General features: G+C 41.8%; 1 protein-coding gene across 1 annotated transcript; it reads left to right on the top strand.

The window, feature by feature from the left end:
- Window positions 1-9,973: 9,973 nt before the first annotated feature.
- LOC149205207 (uncharacterized) lies at window positions 9,974-11,469 on the top strand. Its single transcript, XM_089397344.1, has 2 exons — window positions 9,974-10,405; window positions 11,329-11,469. The coding sequence occupies exons 1-2, from the start codon at window positions 9,974-9,976 to the stop codon at window positions 11,467-11,469; spliced, it is 573 nt and encodes a 190-aa protein (XP_089253470.1).
- The last annotated feature ends 7,486 nt before the right edge of the window (window positions 11,470-18,955 follow it).

The raw sequence follows: 18,955 nt of genomic DNA, 5'->3' as shown, positions 1-18,955 counted from the left end.
CCCCATGACTAATACATTTTAGAAGTGACATGATAGTCCTCCCCTCCTAAATGTTGCTTGCCCTCAAGCAATCTCAAATTCGGGTGCTCGAATATGTGCTCACCCTTACAAGTGGCATCCTCATTGAAAGGTTCTTCAATCGTTCCAAGAACTCCCTGATGGTTCTATTCGTCAGTCTCCTCTCCCTGCTCTCCAGAATGGCCTTTGGTTCCAACACCAAATGGCCCTCATCATGCAATGTGAATAGATCAACTACTGCAGTCACCTGTTGTCCCAGTACCTTCAGGCATGAGACATGAAATACATTATGGATTCTACTCCTTGGAGGCATATCTAGCTCATAAGCCACCTCTCCAACCCGCCTAGTCACCTAGTCCGACCCATAGAAGCGTGGTTGTAGCTTCTCAACCCCCTTCTATTTCAGTGTAGGCTGTCCGTAAGGTTGCAATCGGAGGTACACTAGGTCCCCCTCCTCAAAGTGGCTTTCTATCCTATGATAATCTGCATACAGTTTTTGTTGATTCTGGGTTGTCACTAGATTATCCTCGAGAGCTTTGAGGATATATTGGCTTTCTTTGACCCATTCTTTGGCCTTTGGGGCCTGGATGTCTCTGAAAATAACATCAGCAAAAGTCAGAGCTCAGTAATTAATAAAATGGCTCAGTGATTTTATTGACAGTTATTTGTGTATCAAATTGTTGGTGGTGTGTCTATTTGTGATTATTTTGTTGTTCAAGTTCATTTCTGGTATCTACTATTAAATTTTCCATAAGTGGTATCAAAGCATCAATCTTGGCTCAACCCATGCTTGTAGCTATTCCCTTTGACCATGGCACTTTTCCATGTATTCTTCTCCCCTCCATTCCATCACTATTCACATGACATCTATCAATTGGAGGGTGGACCAAGGACATTTCACTTCCCTTTGTGGGTTGGAAACACCTAATAGGTCTATTAGCTACTTGCACCTAGGTAGGTAACACCATTATGAGCTCAAATCCTTAATTTTGGAAGGGGGACCTTATTTGAAGTCTCAAATTGCCCATTACTTTCAAACTTGGTTCACTTACATGCAAAATGACTAAATGTACCTAATGATGTAGTTTCTAACACTAGATACTGTGTGTAACCATCAGGTGATTTCATGGCCATGGCTTGCGCAACTTAACTAGGGCCAAAGTCTTTTAAAGGAGCATATTGACACCCACAAGTGGAATGTTAGGAGCCATGGGACTCCAAGCAGTAATAGAGCATCACACATAGCCATGGGAACCTCCAGCACCGACAATGTTCTAGCACTTTGCACTACATTAATGAAATTTTATGGGATGATGCACCTGGAGAAGAGATAGGCATTTTGACCACCTGGAGACCCATGAGAAAACTTTTGTGCCCAAAAATCAAAAACAGGGTCTGCAAGGAGAGATTGATAGAGACCTAAGGGCCAACCCTTACAAAATTATTTTAAAAATCTTCTACACATCACATGGCACCCTTAGCCCTCAACTCATGTCCTAGAAGAGCTTGGGTATGGATGAAATCAACATTATTTCTCATATGGCTCACACATGTCAGAGATTTGTTATGTTTTATCAATGGCTATTAGGTCAGCTTGTGACCTAACTTGTTATTGCACATTATTTTATGATTTTAGGGGGCTTTAGGCTAAAATAGATCTTGTGATTCCTCATATAAATATAGGGAGAGAACATTTATTCAAAATTATCATCACACAACTTCATATTTTCAACTCTCTAGTTGAATTTAGCCTTCTTTCTTGTGGAGAACTTGGGATCTATGAATGCATTTTGACAGTTGGAGCTGATTTGTCTTATCTTTGGAGCTCTTCTTTGGATCAATGGATGGAATCTTTGCATGTTATCTTGTAAGTGAACCTAATTGTTGAATATCTATTTTCTACATGTCTAATGTATGGAATAATGTTGATTCTAGATTATGCTAATTATGCCCTAATTTGCTAAAGATATATTGAAATTTATCTAGATGATCTATTGCATGCATTTCTCGTACATAACATGTGAATGAATATCCTATTGGTGAGCTTTTGTTAGCTCTCCATCAAAAATTCATTATCCTGTGCATTGATAATTGCTTGAAATTTTGCTAGTAGGGCATCAAAATCTCAGCCTCCTTAGAAACTTATTGGTTGTTCTATCAAATCATAGACTCCATTCTCCCAAGGGGTAAGGGACTCATCTACTTTGTTGGCAATCAAACTCTTTCTTAATCCATAAATTATTCTCTCTCAAATTTCATCATCTTCAAAGATAAGCTCATGAACTAAGGCTTAGTGTGAATCCCTAGGCAAGGAACATTTTGGGGATTGGAGAGCCTAAACATCAGGAGGAAGGTATTTGCCACAACATGTCTCCTTTTGGTGGGCATCTACTTCGAACTTATCCATAAATTTATTTTCCCAATTGGTAGCCCTAAGGTAAAACCCTAGTTTGTGTTGCTTCAACTTAGACACTTGGCTTGTTTAAGAGTTTCATGCACCTTTGTTTCATTGAAAATCAATATTGGAAACCCCTTCCTTCCATCTTTTCCCTGGGTTTTTCCAACACTCAACCGAAACTCCTTGCATTGGTGAAAATCTGTAAAGAGCAGAGGGTTTTGGCTATGGTGACAGTGGGCCATCACCCCCTTGTTGTCACTTGGCCTAGTTTATCCTTGTAGGGTACCTCTCTCCAAGGCCTACTAGATTTTGTGGCAACAAAATGAAAGAAGACAAACTGACAATCTAAAAGATGTTAATTTTGTGATCCAAAAGGGCCATTGAAGAGATGAAAAAATCTCGATTTTACATTCTAAATCTCTCTCTGGCATATGAAAATAAGCATTATCAAACAAAATCCTCAATGGTGATAGTGGGCCATCACCCCATTGTTGTCACTTGGCCTAGTTTTATCCTTGTAGGGTACCCCTCTCCAAGGCCTCCTAGATTTTGTGGCAACAAGATGAAAGAAGACAAACTGAAAATCTAAAAGATGTTAATTTTGTGATCCAACAAGGCCATTGAAGAGACAAAACAACCTAAATCTCTCTCTGGCATATGAAAATAAGAATTACCAAACAAAATCCTTAATGGTGACAGTGGGCCATCACCCCATTGTTGTCACTTGGCCTAGTTTTATCCTTGGACGGTACCCCTCTCCAAGGCCTACTAGATTTTGTTGGCAACAAGATGAAAGAAGACAAACTGACAATCTAAAAGATATTAATTTTGTGATCCAACAAGGCCATTGAAGACACAAAACAATCTAGATTTTTACATCCTAAATCTCTCTCTGGAATATGAAAATAAGCATTATCAAACAAAATCCTCAAACTCGACCTATAAACATTATTAATAACAATATCTTGCCATTGTATCATATCTTCTATTAATACAAAGTGATAAATTAAGTGTCACACCACACTATCTTCATCTTCATCGTGGCTTGTGGGTGTATTTTACATTTCAACAAATGTTTGTCGAGTTCAAAAATAAAAGTTAGTTATTCAAATTTCTTGTAAAAGAAACAAATCAAGGTGTAGATGTGGAATGACTACCCTAACCATTATTTGTATTCTATGTGTTGTATTATATGCCCAGATACTCCTTATTACTGGACTCAAAATTTGTTTGAAATCTTGACACCATCTCAAACTATTAAGGATGGTTGTAGATCAGTCAATAACAAGACAATATTTTGTTAGGACTTTCACAACCTTGTTTCAGAACTTTCACGACAATGTTTCATGTATGGATTTCTTAACTATCGAGATTTTATCATGTCATGTCCCCAGTTAAAAATTTTCAAAGGGAAATACTCAATTATGCAATTTTAGTGATTAATAAATAATTTTGGCATAAAAACTTAGGAATAGTGGGTTGTGGAGGCTTAATTTAATTTTTGGGGAAAAAGGAAGGCTCAAATTAGGAAAAAAAGGAAAAATTAAAGTGGAATTAAGTTGTGAGGGTCACTCGAGAAAAGGGAAATCGAACTCCCTAGGAAATTTGAACCACAAGGGAGAGAGTATGAGAAAGGGGGTTGAATTGGTGTATCCCACAAGGTAAGGGTGAGCAACAATTATAAAAGCAAGGGAAGTGCCTCATTTTGGCATCTCATGACATTTCATTTTCAGAACTTGTGAGTTTACTTGAGCTACTTAGCCAAGTCAACCAGTGTTGTTTAGCACAAGGAATTTCCAAGCAAGAATTCCAGCTCTTCTTCAGTGAACTTTGATTATCACTCTAGAAGGGAATTTGTGGGTGAAGTTTGGTATTTGGATGGCCAATTTGTAGAAATATTTCAACTTGTGGGAGTTCCAATAGGATGCAATGCTGGAATTTGTGGTATTTTGGAGAGTAGGTATTAGGTGGATTCCGGGGTTGAGAATTTGCAGGAAATTTCTATTGTGGAGGACGAATTTCCAAATTTTAAGAGGCTGAGAACATTGCTATCAGGATGGACAAATTTCTATCACTAGTCCATGCATAAGGATTTTTCTAGGCCATATACAATGTAGAGATTAAAGTTGATATTTTGTGCAATAGTTAAGCTAAAATTTCATTCCAGTAGGAATTTTGCAAAGGAAATTCCAACAACTGAGGGAGGAAATTAGAGCTAATTTGTAGCAAATACCCTTGGTGGGATGCAAAACCCATTTACTGGGAATTTCATACAAATTTGGGTGTTCCTGGTCTACTAGAATTAGCCCAAATGATTTCTCAATTTTTTTGGATTGGGTGTGAGGAGCCTTCTCCTACTTTTTTCAGAAATGTTGGAGCGGTTTTGAGGAGTCATTATACAGTTTGCCTCCAGCAGCAGTAGAAATTCTCTGGGTAGCGAGTTTGTACAAATTGATCCATTTCAGTTGGATTTTTGCGTAGATCTTCACCTGGGTGTTGCATGATTGCATTAGCAAGCCAAGGTTCTATCATTTCACTCCATTGTACTCATTTTGCAACTTGAAAAATCAATAAAATGGCTCAAACTTATGGTTGTTATTTCATGGCTCACTAATTTATATTTTCTCGTGTAAATTTGTGCTTACATGTTCAAATTTCCTTGTTGTAGGTTAACAAATGTATTTTATATTAATTTTATTTCCTAGTTTAGGAAATTACAGCGGTATTAGAGCACGTTCTTGGCCATTTGTGGGTACAAAAGCAGTTGATGTCTAGAACTTTTGGTGGAATGGTCTATTATACTAGAGTCAGAGGTAGAGGAAGAAAAAGCGGAAGAGGAGAAGAACCTGACCATTTCTTTAATATAGAGCTTGACAATGCCTAAGAACATATGGAGGGTTGATATGGAAATAGAGGAAACAAACAACCAAGCCAAGGAGGACAAAACAAGGTTATGGAGTTGTTGAGGGTGAATCAACAGATGTTGAGACAGGGTCAGTTAATGATGGATAAGAAGCAATAAATGATGGGCCTACAAGTGCAGAACCATCTTGAGCATGAGAACAATGGTGATGGAGGTTCTAGAATAGGAGGTGGGAGCTATCACACCTATGAGCGTACATTCTAGCAATTTCATACTCCTACACACGACCAGGTTAGCCATCCCACTATGCCATAATACATGGATAAGCCAAAGAGAGAGGGAACCAAATCCTGTTGCATTTTTTATGCACTCTGTCAAGATGAGGGTCAAGGAGTATGATGGATTAGACCCCGCGATTTAGAGTGTTATGTCTTTTGTGGAGTTTATACAACTCAAGGTGAGATGCAAGATCGGACTTGTAACATCTCTATGATGGGTTAGACCCTGCGATTTAGCTTGTTATGTCTTTTGGGGAGTTTATACAACTCAAGGTGAGACACAAGACTGGAGCTGGAACATCTCATAGAGGAGTACAGTTGAACCAAGAGGTGTAGAAGGTAGCAGGGAAGGGCACACTTCCATACTTTGACGGGTCAACCAAGAGCTTAGCTAGAGTGTGGGTCCAAGAGTTGGACTCTTATCTCCATTTGAAACCCATGTGAGAGACTGATGCTATCTGATCTACCACCCCACATTTGGAGGAAGATGTGTAGGAGTGGTGGTACCATGGCTTGATCACTCTTGGACACATACACATTACTTCCTATACTGAGTTCACTAAGAGGTTGGTTGAGAGGTTTGATCGGAAGGATCCAAAGTTTCACTTTAGGGTGTTGGCACATCTGAGACATACTGGTAGTCTTGAGGCCTATATATCAGAGTTCCAGTGATTAGCAGTGATGGTTACATACATTTCAAAGACTCGATTGATCATGTTGTGTTGAATTTTCTAAGTTTATCCGTTAGAAAATTAATCTGTATTCTGCTGGTTTATTTCTTCTACTTGTTTAAAAAACAAACAATTTATTTAATACATTAAATACCAAAATAAAAAAAATACAGTCACAACATCTATAGATCACCAACTGAAAGAAAAGCACACAAGTGACACTGTTATTTTGGACCAATGTCCCCGGAAAAACCCAATGCAGGAAAACCGGTGCAACTATTTTAAGCGTTATATTATTATGTAGTCTATTTGAGCACAACTGGGTGCCTAACCGACTCACCCGATAGAGAAAAATACATGGAAGCAATAACTCTATATCTGGAAACAGGTATTCAGAAAACCTGTCGCATGAAACCCTCTCTAGCATAATTGAAGCTCAGCCCTGACCCATTCTAGCCTCTGTGTCAACCCCAGGACCCTCTGCATCAGCTCTCTGAGGCACTGCGCAGCCTCGGGGAGCCTTTGTGTCACTCCCTTTACCCTCTTCATGGATGAAGCAGTCTCTCTGGGCTCTACATTTCCTCTGCTGGGCTCTGGGTAGCCTGGACTGAATGATGCTCTCACTCTCTCTGCTTCTGTGCTGTTCTCCCAGCATTGTCCCTGCTTCTGTGCCTCGTACTCACTGCCCTTCACTACTGATCACTGATTCAACTTTGCTTAGCAACCCCACTCTAGCAAAATAATGATTGTTCACTCTGGTGTGTTCTCCAACTAACCATCAAGCCTCTTCTTATACTTTTCTCATTGGTCCATCAATGGCATGAGACTAGACCCCCACCACCGAGGACCACACAGGGGAGGGGGAAACTATATGAGGAGACACGGAAGGACCTCCAAAGGAGGAAGCTATGCTTCACATGTAGAGAGCCATGGGCACTAGGCCATAGGTGCCTATAGGTAGAGTACATTACATTGAGGTCTTTTCTGATAGTGACCAAGAGGATGAGGTGGAGCAGGATTGTGGTGGGATAGATGGAGAGAGTTCGGGGGACAGAGAGCCACCACCACCACCAACTCCACAGGGAGGGGCATATATTGCCTCATCAGGGGGAGTCCTTGCTTCTCTATGTGGGATTCCTAAGTTTTTGACACTCGGGATCAGAGGCACAGTACAAGGACAGAGGGTGTCGGTACTTGTGGATGCTGGGGATACCCATAACTTCATAGATGCACAACTGGTCCAGAGGAGAGGCCTCACCACAACAGAGTTTAATGGGTTCTCCATCTTAGTGCCAGGTAACCGTACAATCTAGTGCACCAGATACATGCCCTCCTTGACAGTAGTTATGGGAAACTACTCGATGACAAGCCACTTCTTTCTGGTCAATGTGCTAGACACCAACGCGGTGATGGGTGTCCAGGTGTTTTATTCCCCTGGGTGAGTCATGACAGATTCGAGGAAACCTGAGATGGAGTTCATGGGGCCAGATGGAAAACTGGTGGTCTTAAGAGGCATGTAGTCTTATCCGCCTTAGACAGTTTTGGCCCATAGCATGGAGGTGGATCTTCGACATGGGGACATTGCATGGGCAATCGAGTTGAGTATCTCAAAGGTTGGGGGATAGGCACAGTCACCACCAATAGACATACAGGCTCTATTGGACAGGTATGCAGTAATGTTTGGGGACATTCCACCAGGGCAGCCACCAGATAGAGGGTTTGAGCACACCATTGAGTTGGAGCCATGTATACAGGCAGTCATCACTACTCCTTACAGGCACCCCAAAGCCTATAAGGACGAGTTAGAGAAAGATATTGAGGAGCTGCTTGCTTTGGGTCACATCAGGCCTAGTTCCAGTCCTTTCGCTTATGTCATAGTGTTGGTGAAGAAGAAGGATGGGACCCTCAGGATGTGTATCGACTAGAAATCCCTTAACAGGAAGACCCTCAAGAATCGGTACCCCATTCCACACATTGATGAGATAATCAATGAGCTTAGAGGAGCCAAGTACTTCTCTAAGATTGTTTTGTGTTCGTGGTACCACCAAATCAGAGTTCGAGATCAAGACATCCCAAAGACAGCATTCCGGTGCCACTATGGGTAGTTTGAGTTTCTAGTCATGCCATTTGGGCTTACCAATGCTCCCGCCACATTTAAGTCTTGCATGAGCCATACCTTTTGGGGGTAGCATAGGAGGTTCATTCTAGTATTTTTTTATGATATCCTGATCTATAGCCGAACATGGGAGGAGCACCTCCAACACTTGGAGGAGGTACTGTGCATTCTGGAGGAGCAGAATTTTTATGCCAAGCTCTCCAAGTGCGAGTTTGGATTGAAAAAGATGCTTTATCTCGAGCATATCATTGGAGTAGATGGATTGAAGGTTCATGAGGAGAATATCAGGCCATCCCGGATTGGATAGTACCCTGAGACATGACTACGCTGAGAGGATTCTTGGGCGTTTACACTTAGTACAGGAAGTTTGTCAAAGGGTTCTCATAGCTTGCAACACCTTTGACTGACTTGACCAAGAAAGGGGCCTTCGCATGGATTGAGGAAGCACAGGCCGCCTTCGATCGCCTCATGGAGGTGATGAGAAGCCCTATTTTCACACTCCCGGATTTTTCTCAGCCATTCACTCTTGATTTGGGGTAGCATCAGATGTGCTCTAGCCATAAAAGTTGGTGGAGAGAATAAAGCACATGAGATCTCCAAGACCCAAAAATCATTTTGGAAAATTCCATCTGGATGAAGAGTTGTTAAAATAATTAACATTTTTAATGAGTTCCTAAGTCTAAACTTAGGAAAATAAAAATATTAATGGGTATTAATAAAGATAACGATGAGAAGCTTCTAAGAGACGAATATCAAGTATATTTTAATCTTAGTCATTGATTAGGGACTTAATATTGGGTGTTGATTCATCAACAAGAAAAGTATAAGAGAAGGCTTGAGGGTTAGTTGGAGACACACTAAGGGAGACTAGTCAGTTTGATTTCTAGAGTGGGGCTTGCTGAGAAATTCAAACTAGAAGACTAGATTGCAGCAAGAGGTAGCGGGTACGTAACAGAGAGGCAGGGTTAGTACCAAAACACCAACGCGGAGTTCATGAAGGTAGACACAGAGCCAGAGGGAGTTGTGTAGAGGCAACTAGACTACGTAGGAACTGGAGGGCCTACGTGGTTGATGCAGAGAGGTAGAGGCTGACACAAAGGGTCTAGGAGCTGCACAGAGGATAGTTGGACAAACTCTGAGCCTAGGAGAGGTGCCATAGGATTTAACTCTATTGGGTGAGCTAGTTTGGCACCCTAGTTGTACTCGACAAAATTTGATTAATAAAAATCCTCCTCTGCTGCACCGGTTTTCTCACATTGGGTTTTTTCTGGGGACAATTGTCTAAAAATATCTGCATTAATGTGTTTGATACTTGTGCATGATATTTGTTTCTGTTTTGTAAATAGATTATTGGAAAATAAGTAGGCAAAATAAATCAATTGTCACAGTAATAAAATTTTTACAGTCACGGTGAAGTGTGATGCATCAGGGGTAGGAGTTGGAGCCATATTGTCACAAGAGGGGCACCCCATAACTTTCGAGAGTCGAAAGCTCCTACCACATAAGCTGTCATATTCCATATATGACAAGGACATGCTGTCCATTATGCATGCATTGGCCAAATTCCACCAGTACTTGGTGGGAAACCAATTACGAGTGAAGACTCATCACAACATTCTTCGACATTTCATGGGGCAATATGGCCTTAATGATAGGAAGCAAATATGGGTTAGCAAGGTGAAGGCCTATGACTTTGATATTGAGTATGTGCGAGGGAAGCACAATGTGTTGATTGATGACCTATCCAGTAGACTAGTTGGGTTATCTCTTCTGAGCATCTACCCAGATTGCAAGGCTGAACTATTGGTAGAGTACTCCAAGGTCAGGAAAGCCTGCGAGATGCTAGAGGGCACACATGCAGATGAGCGTTACCATGTGATGGATGAGGTCATCTATTACAAGGGGTACATTTACTTGGTGTTGAACTCTCAGTTGAGGGAGAGGGTACTTCAGGCATCTCATGATTCACCATTGTCCATAAACCAGGGGTTCCGAAAGACTTACATTATTGTTGGGGAGAGTTTCATGTCGAAAGGCCTCAAGGAGGACGTGCTACAGCACGTAAGTGAGTGTGAGGCCTGCCAACGAAATAAGGGGGAGCTGACTCACCCTACAGGGCTATTACAACCACTTCCCATTCCAAAGGGGAAATGGGAAAGTATCTCGATGGGTTTCATCACCGGGCTCCCCACTGTATAGGGAAAGGCTTGCATATATGTGGTGGTCGAAAAGCTGATCAAATTTGCCCACTTCTTCACCATCCCCACTAGATACACGGCTGCCCAAGTTACCTATTTGTTCTTTTGGGAGCCTTTCAGACTACATGGACTATCCAAGAACATTGTGAGCGACAGAAACAATAGATTTATTGGTGGCCTTTGGCAGGAGCTCTTCAAGTTGGTTGGGACAGAACTCACTCCTAGCACCAGTTATCACCCTATGATAGATGGCCAGACGACCAGACGGAGAGCGTCAACTAGTGGTTGGAGAGGTACCTAAGAAACAAAGTGACAAGTTAGTAGAGGACATGGATTTGGTGGTTGCACTTGGGCGAGTTCTGCCACAACACCACACACCACATGTCTATTGCTATGAATCCTTTCCGTGCCCTCTATGGTTATGACGCTTTGACTTTTGCTGATGTTAATTTTGGAGACAACTAGGCCTGAAATGCTAAATACTGGGTCCAAGGGAGCCAAGATATCCTCAAAGCTCTCAAGGATAATCTAGTGACAACCAAGAATCATCAAAAAATGTATGCAGATCGGCATAGGTTAGAGAGGCACTTTGAGGAGGGGGACTTAGTGTACCTCTAGTTGCAGCCTTACAAACAACCTACGCTGAAACATAAGGGGGCCAAGTAGCTACAACTACACTTCTATGGGCCCTACCAAGTGACTAGGCGGGTTGGATAGGTGGCTTATGAGCTAAATATGCCTCTGAGGAGTAGAATCCATAACGTATTTCATGTCTCATGCTTGAAGGTGCTGGGACAACCGGTGACCGCAGCGGTTGATCTACTCCCATTAGATGATGAGGGCCATTTGGTGTTGGAAGCAAATGCCATTCTGGAGAGCAGGGAGAGCAGACTAAGGAACATAACCATCACGGAGTTCTTAGCATAATGGAAAAAACTTTCGGTGATGATTCCACTGGAAGGGTGAGCAGATACTGGAGCACCCGACTTTGAGGTTGCTTTAGTGCGAGAAACATTTGGGAGGGGAGGGTTGTCATGTCCCTTCTCCAATGTATTAGTCATAGGTTGCAGCGACATACTTTTGACATCATTTTTTACTTAAGAGGAGGATCCCACACACATAACTTAGGAACTATAGGAAATTCGACATTATTTCTAGTAGCTAGTGGAATGTGGGGGCCACCCACATGAATAATTCAAATTTTCCAAGGGATATCTTGGAGGGAAATCAAACTAGTGGAAGGATGGGCCCACAAGAGGCTAAGGAGGCCCAAAGTGATAAAAGAGGAAGGAGCTCTCATTTTGCAGCATTCTGATCATTTGACAAACGAACTTACCTTTGCACACTCTGTTGCTTAGCGAGTCTACCAGCTGTTTATCCACAAGTCTTCCGTAGGAAAGATTCAACCTCTACGTTGGGGGACTATCCGTGCCCGCCTTAGGGAGGCTATTCCATAGATATTGCAGGAGTTCTAGCATGGAAAAACAGCCCATCCAACCACGCAGAGTAGGAGACTGTCTACTTTCTGGGTAGCCAGAAACATGCAGAAAAGGTAGCTTGCTGGGAGTTATAGGAGCAGGAAAGGTAGTGGGCTGAAGACATTTTCTCTGATTTTTTCAGCCAGCCAGTCAGTGATTACAACAACACGCATTTTGGGGCAGAGGGGCTGTGCAGTGGCCTCTAGCAGCAAATTCGTGGGGCTTAGGAGAACAATGATCTGAGCAAAGGGATCATACGGGGAGAAATGAATCATTTATCATAGGAGAAACCAGCATTTGAGGGGATTTTTTAGGTGGATTTGCAGGCTCTTTCCTGCAAATTGAATTTGGCAACAGTGGCTAGAGAGGGGCTTCAAGGGGGCCGAAAATCCAAAATCATAATCAATGAAATTCCCTTCTAGGTTTTTCTGGGTTTCATCTAAGGAGTCTAAGGCTGAAAGGACATAATTTTCTGGGTGGTTTTTGGGCACCTTCCAGCAGGTCGAAGTGAGAGGATCAATAGTTTCACTATGACAATGCAATGCAAAGTGGTGCAGCAATTGAACAACCATCATCTCAGTAATTACATCGCCTGGGTTTGGCCCACCTTGTCCTTGAGACAGGCCCAGGTGCACTAATTCATTTATATTGTACCTATGCTCTCAGATTTTATAATATATGGCTCAACAGTTCTAGATATATAGTGTTTTTATGGCCGTTTGATGCATGTTTTTAATTTTATGCTGCTGCACTGTTTAATTTTTTATAATATCACTTAAATCCCTACTTGAGAACATTACATATATTTTATTAACATTAAGATATAACTGAGGTGTCACACTACATTGTCTCTACGTTCATCATGGCTTGTTGGTGTGTATTCTACATTGCAACAAATGTTTGTCAAGTTCAAAAATAAAGGTTAGTTATTTTGATTTTTTGCAAGAGAACCAAATCAAGGTTTAGATGTGGGATGACTACTCTAAAAACTATTTGTATTCTATTCCCAAATACTCCCCTCACATTCCAAGATGAGAGGTTCAATTTCGAGGGTAACTTTCCACAAGTGCTTTTTATAGGGCTCAAAATTTGTATGAAAGGTTGACACCATCTTAGACTATTAAGGATGGGTGTAGATCGGTAAATAACAAGACAATATTTTGTTTCAACTTTCACAATGTTGTTTTCGGTACAGATTTGCTAATAGTCGAGAGCTTATTAACTAATCCAATATGAAAGATTCAATTTCGAGGGTAACTTTCCTTAAGTGCTTTTAATATGGCTCAAAATTTGTATAAAAGGTTGACACCATCTTAGATTATTAATGATGGGTTTAGATCGGTCAATAGCAAGACAATATTTTGGTAGGACTTTCACAATGTTGTTTCATTTATGGATTTTCTAATTGTCGAGAGTTTATCAACTAGGGTGTGAGAGGGTGGGATATTGATTGATTCTTTTTATTGCTTTAACAATGTACTAAACTTTCTCCTCTCAGAGAGCCTATGCTTTTGATTCTTCATCTTTGATCCTGTAGTTTCTTATTTTTATTTTTATTACACTTCATTTTTCACTTCTATCAATTCCCTATAGTGGTTTGGTTAACTCTCATCACCTTTTTACATGTTGGAGATATGCCAAATAAGCCTAACTTGTAGCTGCAGTGGGCTTTAAATGCCATTTATTATACACCCTTAGGGGTTGGTAGTGGGCCAACCAACCATTAAGGGTGTATAATAAATGGCATTTAAATCCCACTACAATGACAAGTTAGGCTTAGTCAGCATATCTCCAACATGTAACAAGGTGATGAGATTTAATAGAGGCATTACATCCCTATGAATACCCTCCGGTGCTTTTTATAACCCTGGTTAAAGGGAAAGTACCCCTAGGGTCCTTTGGGTTAAGACTCTACCAGACTGAAAATTACTTATTCAAAGAAACACACACACAGCCATTATCTTTACTGTAAGCAAATTCTAATGCTTAGGGTACGTACCTAAGGTGTTACGTTCGAGAAGGCCTTTAGGGTCCAAACCCTTCTTGGAGTTCCATTCTTCTCCTTTGACCTGTAAAACAAACAAATCAAAGAACACAACAATACATGGACAAATACTTATACATAAATCATCTTCATGCTATAAAGTTAGTTATAAAAATCTTTGAGTAACTACTTGCATAAGAATTCAAAACATGAATCTCATAAGCATAAAGAAAGATTGTTTCGGGAACCAAGACGTGTTTCTTTATATAAAGGCAAGTAAAGTACATATAACGGAAAGATTTCACCTGAAACACCTTCAGCAGGCTCCAAGCAAAGCTTCCTCCCGGATTCGTTCCAGCCTCAAGCCTCCAACAAGAGCTCCTTCCAAGTCTTACTCAATGGTGATATAAATGATGAATGATCACCAATACACATGGAAATAAGGGTTTCCTATGCAAAGTGGGGGAAGTGCAGAAAGCACCAAGGACTTCAGACCTGGTCTAAGGGAAAAAATCTCAGCATAATAATCTTGCTCTCTTTTCTCTCTCCTTTGGCCTTCCCTTTGATGTCTTTTTATACCATCTCCAAAGTAGTTTTTTAGTTAGGAGTTGGTTGGGAACAGTTGGGCCACGGGCACTAACAGGTGATCCAATAGGTAAAACCCGCAATCTCCGCCCGAAAATGAGGAATTATTTATTTTTTTAAGTGTTTTAATACATACACGCGGGTTGGGTATACACAGACCCGCGTGTACACGCGTTTAACTTAGGGCAATGTCGCGTATAGGGAATAAAACACTGTTTTTTAAATTTTAGGACCAGGTCTGGAAGGAGGGGTTGCCCTAGGCCATGAGTGCAGCATCACAAACCATAAGAGTGAGATTTGGAGCTATAACAGATGACCCCTAATGTATGAGGTCAGAAGGGGAACATGATGGCCGAAATATATTATGTAAGTACAAGGAAAGGAACTCTGTCGAAAAACCGAGGAGGACTTCACCAGAATTCAGCCTGCCAAGCCACCAAAAGGAGATCAGAAAGAAACACTGTCTGAGGCGGGCATACCCATGCTCAGGAAAAGTAAAGCATGTCCGCATATCAAGTACAAGCGGATCCACTAAGTATACAAGTATAAATGACTGGAAGATACATAATGGATCATCTGATCATAATGAGTAAGTACATGTCTGAATATCACATATAAGACTGTCAATGATGCTGAAAGATGCAACGGATCACTGATATCAAAGACTGATCCCAAAAAGGTACCAACTGAACATGATGGAATAGGATGGTACTACACTGCAAACTCAGGTTCCAGCATAGAGAATGTCATCGTGACTGACTGCAACATATAAGGTGGAGTGGTATCAACTAGCAGCAACAGGAGCAACTGTCAAGTGAACTAATGAATGCTGATGCAACCTGAGGTCTTCACCGACCGCCGTGGTACATTTCTACACCATGGGAATAAATGATTTGAAGTCGACCATGTGAGAAATCGTTTGATTACCGGTCATTGATGTATACCGTTAACAAACGCGAGACTACTCACCGATAATGATAATGAGCGTCAAGGTACCCAGTACAATCTAATAAGTGTGAATAAATGAGCTGAAGTCGAACACCTGTAAGAATCTATCGATCAGGAGACAATGATGGTTTCCCACTGTCGATAGCGAGGAATCTGCCACTAATGACTGCAAACCCCAAGGTACTGCCAAATGGACTCTAGATCTTTGCCCCAGAGCAATGAGTCGGAGTCGATAGGGAAAGATCCGCTAGAAGGAAGGCATTAAGGCATCCTCCATCAATCTAGAGCGAGTGTAACCCGTAGGCCAATAATGTGGAAGGAATCGGACAAAAAAGATGTAGTAACCCAACCGAAGTACGTTTCCGGCGTACACAAGATGTGGCTAGCGCACGGCAGAAACCCTCTGAACCAACCAATAATGAAAGCTGACACAGAGGCGAGGTATCCACCAATAGGGTCAAATGGAAACCAAGGTACTGCACGAATCCCAATGTGTGATAATGTATGCTGACGTCGAACACAAGGGAAACCACTCAGTCAAAGACCCATGATACTGATCGATGCTGAGCACAAGGTGACCTATCAATAATGAAAATAGGGCCAGGGTGCAGCTCTAGGCCTATCCTCAGAGCAAGGTGTCGTCGTCGATAAGGACAAGACCCGCCAGCAAGAAGTCAATGGGGACCTTCTCAAACCGGCACGAGTAAAGGACCAATATAACTGATGTGATGATGGACATGATACTGACAACCAAGGAGGGCCGACTGAAAAATGAGTCAAGAGACACCATAGAAAGGTCGACTCAGGCTAACTTCCCTTGAACAAAAGCACGACTCAATGTGACTATGTGGCAGCATATGATGACTCTGTATAAGTTCGCCATGCAGGAGGCATGAACGAACCCTCCATATGATTGGAAGAGATAACCAATCGGGGGAGAACTGGCTCAATAACAAGGTTATGGCATACCTAAGTCAAACTAAATCCCACCCATGTGGAGGAGACTTTGTTTTGAGTGCTTTGTTCAAGGGCGACACGACTGACTCTAGCTGCCAACAATAAATGGAAATAACGTCCCTGTTCCCGCTCTTTTTGGAATATTTAATTTTTTTGTCTTTTTCTAATAAGCCGGAAAAAGAATAAAAGAATGCTATGGTACAGTGGAAAGAACGAGTGTCAGTGAAACAGATGATCTAGTTCCTGGGAAAGGAACGTTCCTATGCTTAATGCAGGGAGGTGAAAACTGGTCAGTGACACTCAGAGGTATGTTCCTTCCACGGATCAGGGTATATCAAGCTGCAGAAATCAAAGGTATGCAAGGTTGATTTTGCAGACGTCATGGTCAAAAGTTGGCTTAAACACGAGTCCAAGTGAAGCCGGCTCTAGGCCAAAAGGTGCAAATGGTCAACATGCAATGCAGAAGTACAACTCGACACACATAGGAGCCTCTAGGGTATAAGGCCAGAACGAAGCGAAGAAGCAAAGAGGAATGAGTCTTCAACGCATAAGTCATGGCGGGACTACAGAGGACTCCCGAACCTAAGGACAAAAAAAAAAAACTGCATGAGTGCCAAGCGACAATAATGTACTAACTAGGGCACCCATGATAAGGTAGGCTCTACCACACAAGTCATGATACTTCTAAGCAATGAGAAGGTTCTGCACCATAACTTGGTGGGGTCGATCCTAAGGCAAAATGGGAAAGGAAACTGATAAGTGCACAATGCAGGTGGAAAAACCTAACCTATATGCCAGTTTCGAGAACCAATACCTGTCAGAACGGAGCAACCATAAACTTCCAAAGGAGAAATCTTCCAAGTTCTGTAAACATAAATAGGAACACTAGACACAAAGTTAATACATCCCACTTATAAACTCCATATAAAATCTTTGTGTTATAGGATACAAAACTTGAAAATGCGTACCTCATATATACAATATGGTACAGGGAACCACGCAGCCTTGCGGCTTACGCTTAATAGTTCTGCTGAACAAACCCCTTGCAGGGCTCAGGCCAAGGGCTCCTTTGGTAGTCATAATTCATGGCTTCAAAGAGTTCCTCCTGTGAAGGCAAAGCAAGGTCTAAGAAATCATGAGAACTACAATGATCAAAAGAGGGAATTAAAGGGTCCCATGTCCCTATAGGAAGAAACTCTCGGTCAACTGCCGGGACCAAGTCCCAAGAAGGAGAATAATAAGTCAAAGGGTCCTTCTTAGAAGCAATTGAACATTGAGGATTCAATGCCACATAATTGACCCGTGGCAGGGTAGAGTCTACTTGAACACTTGGAACAAACCAAGGGGCATTCTGTAGTAAAGTCGAATTAGGGTGGTGATTATCAGATGCAAGCTGATCAATAGTGACAATATTCCCGTTATGAGGAAAGCACATTACTCGAAAGAGTGAAGACACCACAGCATTCATAGCATAGACATAATCACGCCCAAGTAGCATATTAAAGTCTAAAGGGCTATCAACCACCATCATATCGATTAAGATAGTCTTCCCACCTAAAGTGATAGGCAATTGTGGAAGAACACCCATAGATTCACCAGGTCTTCTATCATAGGCTAACAACTGTCTCTAAGCTGTCAACAAATTTGGGGAACCCAAAGCTTTCCAAGTCAAAGAGGATATAATACTTGTAGAGGATCCTTCATCCACCATACATCGATAGACATTTGTGGAATTAACCCTGACCTTTACTTGGAAAGGTGCAGTGGAAGGAAGACGAGGCTCAACAAGACTATCCCAATCAAAGGAAACACTCTTAGCACTTGGAGGGGGAACATTCGAAGTAACCGAAATGCCCCCTATACTAGAAGACTCTGTACTAGAGATCAAACAGACTCTTTTGTTAGGCACTTCACCCCCCAAAAGAGGAGTGTAATCGGCCAGCGATTGCACTGGCTCTACCACATTATCAACCAATGGTTGATGGGATTGATGAGAAACCATATCAGATCTAGGAGCAGAAGTACTTTCAGACTCGGACCATATCCTTTGAACCTCTGGAATACCAGGACATAAATGAGTAAGATGGTCTCCCTTTCATATCTTACATGGGAACTTAGGTTTAAAACTTCTACGTCCAGGTTTCTTATCAACCTCCATTCCACCAACATGACTAGCAGTGGTTTGCGGAGAGTCTTGAACATGACTTGCAGAGGTCAGTGACTCTTTGCTAGTATGACTCGCAGTGACTAGACTCATGCCCCCAGCATGACTTGCAGCGGCTGAAGACTCATCTCCAACATGACTGGCAGAGGTTGAGGATGAAGTGCTAGTGTGACTTGCAGTGACTAGACTTGTGCCCCCAGCATGACTTGCAGTGGCTGAAGACTCATCTTCAACATGACTAGCAGAGGTTGAGGATGAAGTGCTAGTGTGACTTGCAGTGACTAGACTTGTGCCCCC

This window comes from Pinus tabuliformis, chromosome 1_2 (assembly GCF_031772625.1).
Source record: "Pinus tabuliformis cultivar Carrire ecotype Pingquan chromosome 1_2, CPIR1, whole genome shotgun sequence".
NCBI classification, from domain to species: domain Eukaryota; kingdom Viridiplantae; phylum Streptophyta; class Pinopsida; order Pinales; family Pinaceae; genus Pinus; species Pinus tabuliformis.
This window is presented reverse-complemented; position numbering and strand designations above follow the sequence as displayed.

Excerpts from the sequence above, each read along its gene's own strand:
- LOC149205207 (XM_089397344.1), top strand. The coding sequence starts at position 9,974 with ATGGGGCAATATGGCCTTAATGATAGGAAGCAAATATGGGTTAGCAAG. Across the intron at positions 10,406-11,328 it reads AGGAGGACGTGCTACAGCAC|GTGCTGGGACAACCGGTGAC; the intron begins GTAAGTGAGTGT and ends TCATGCTTGAAG.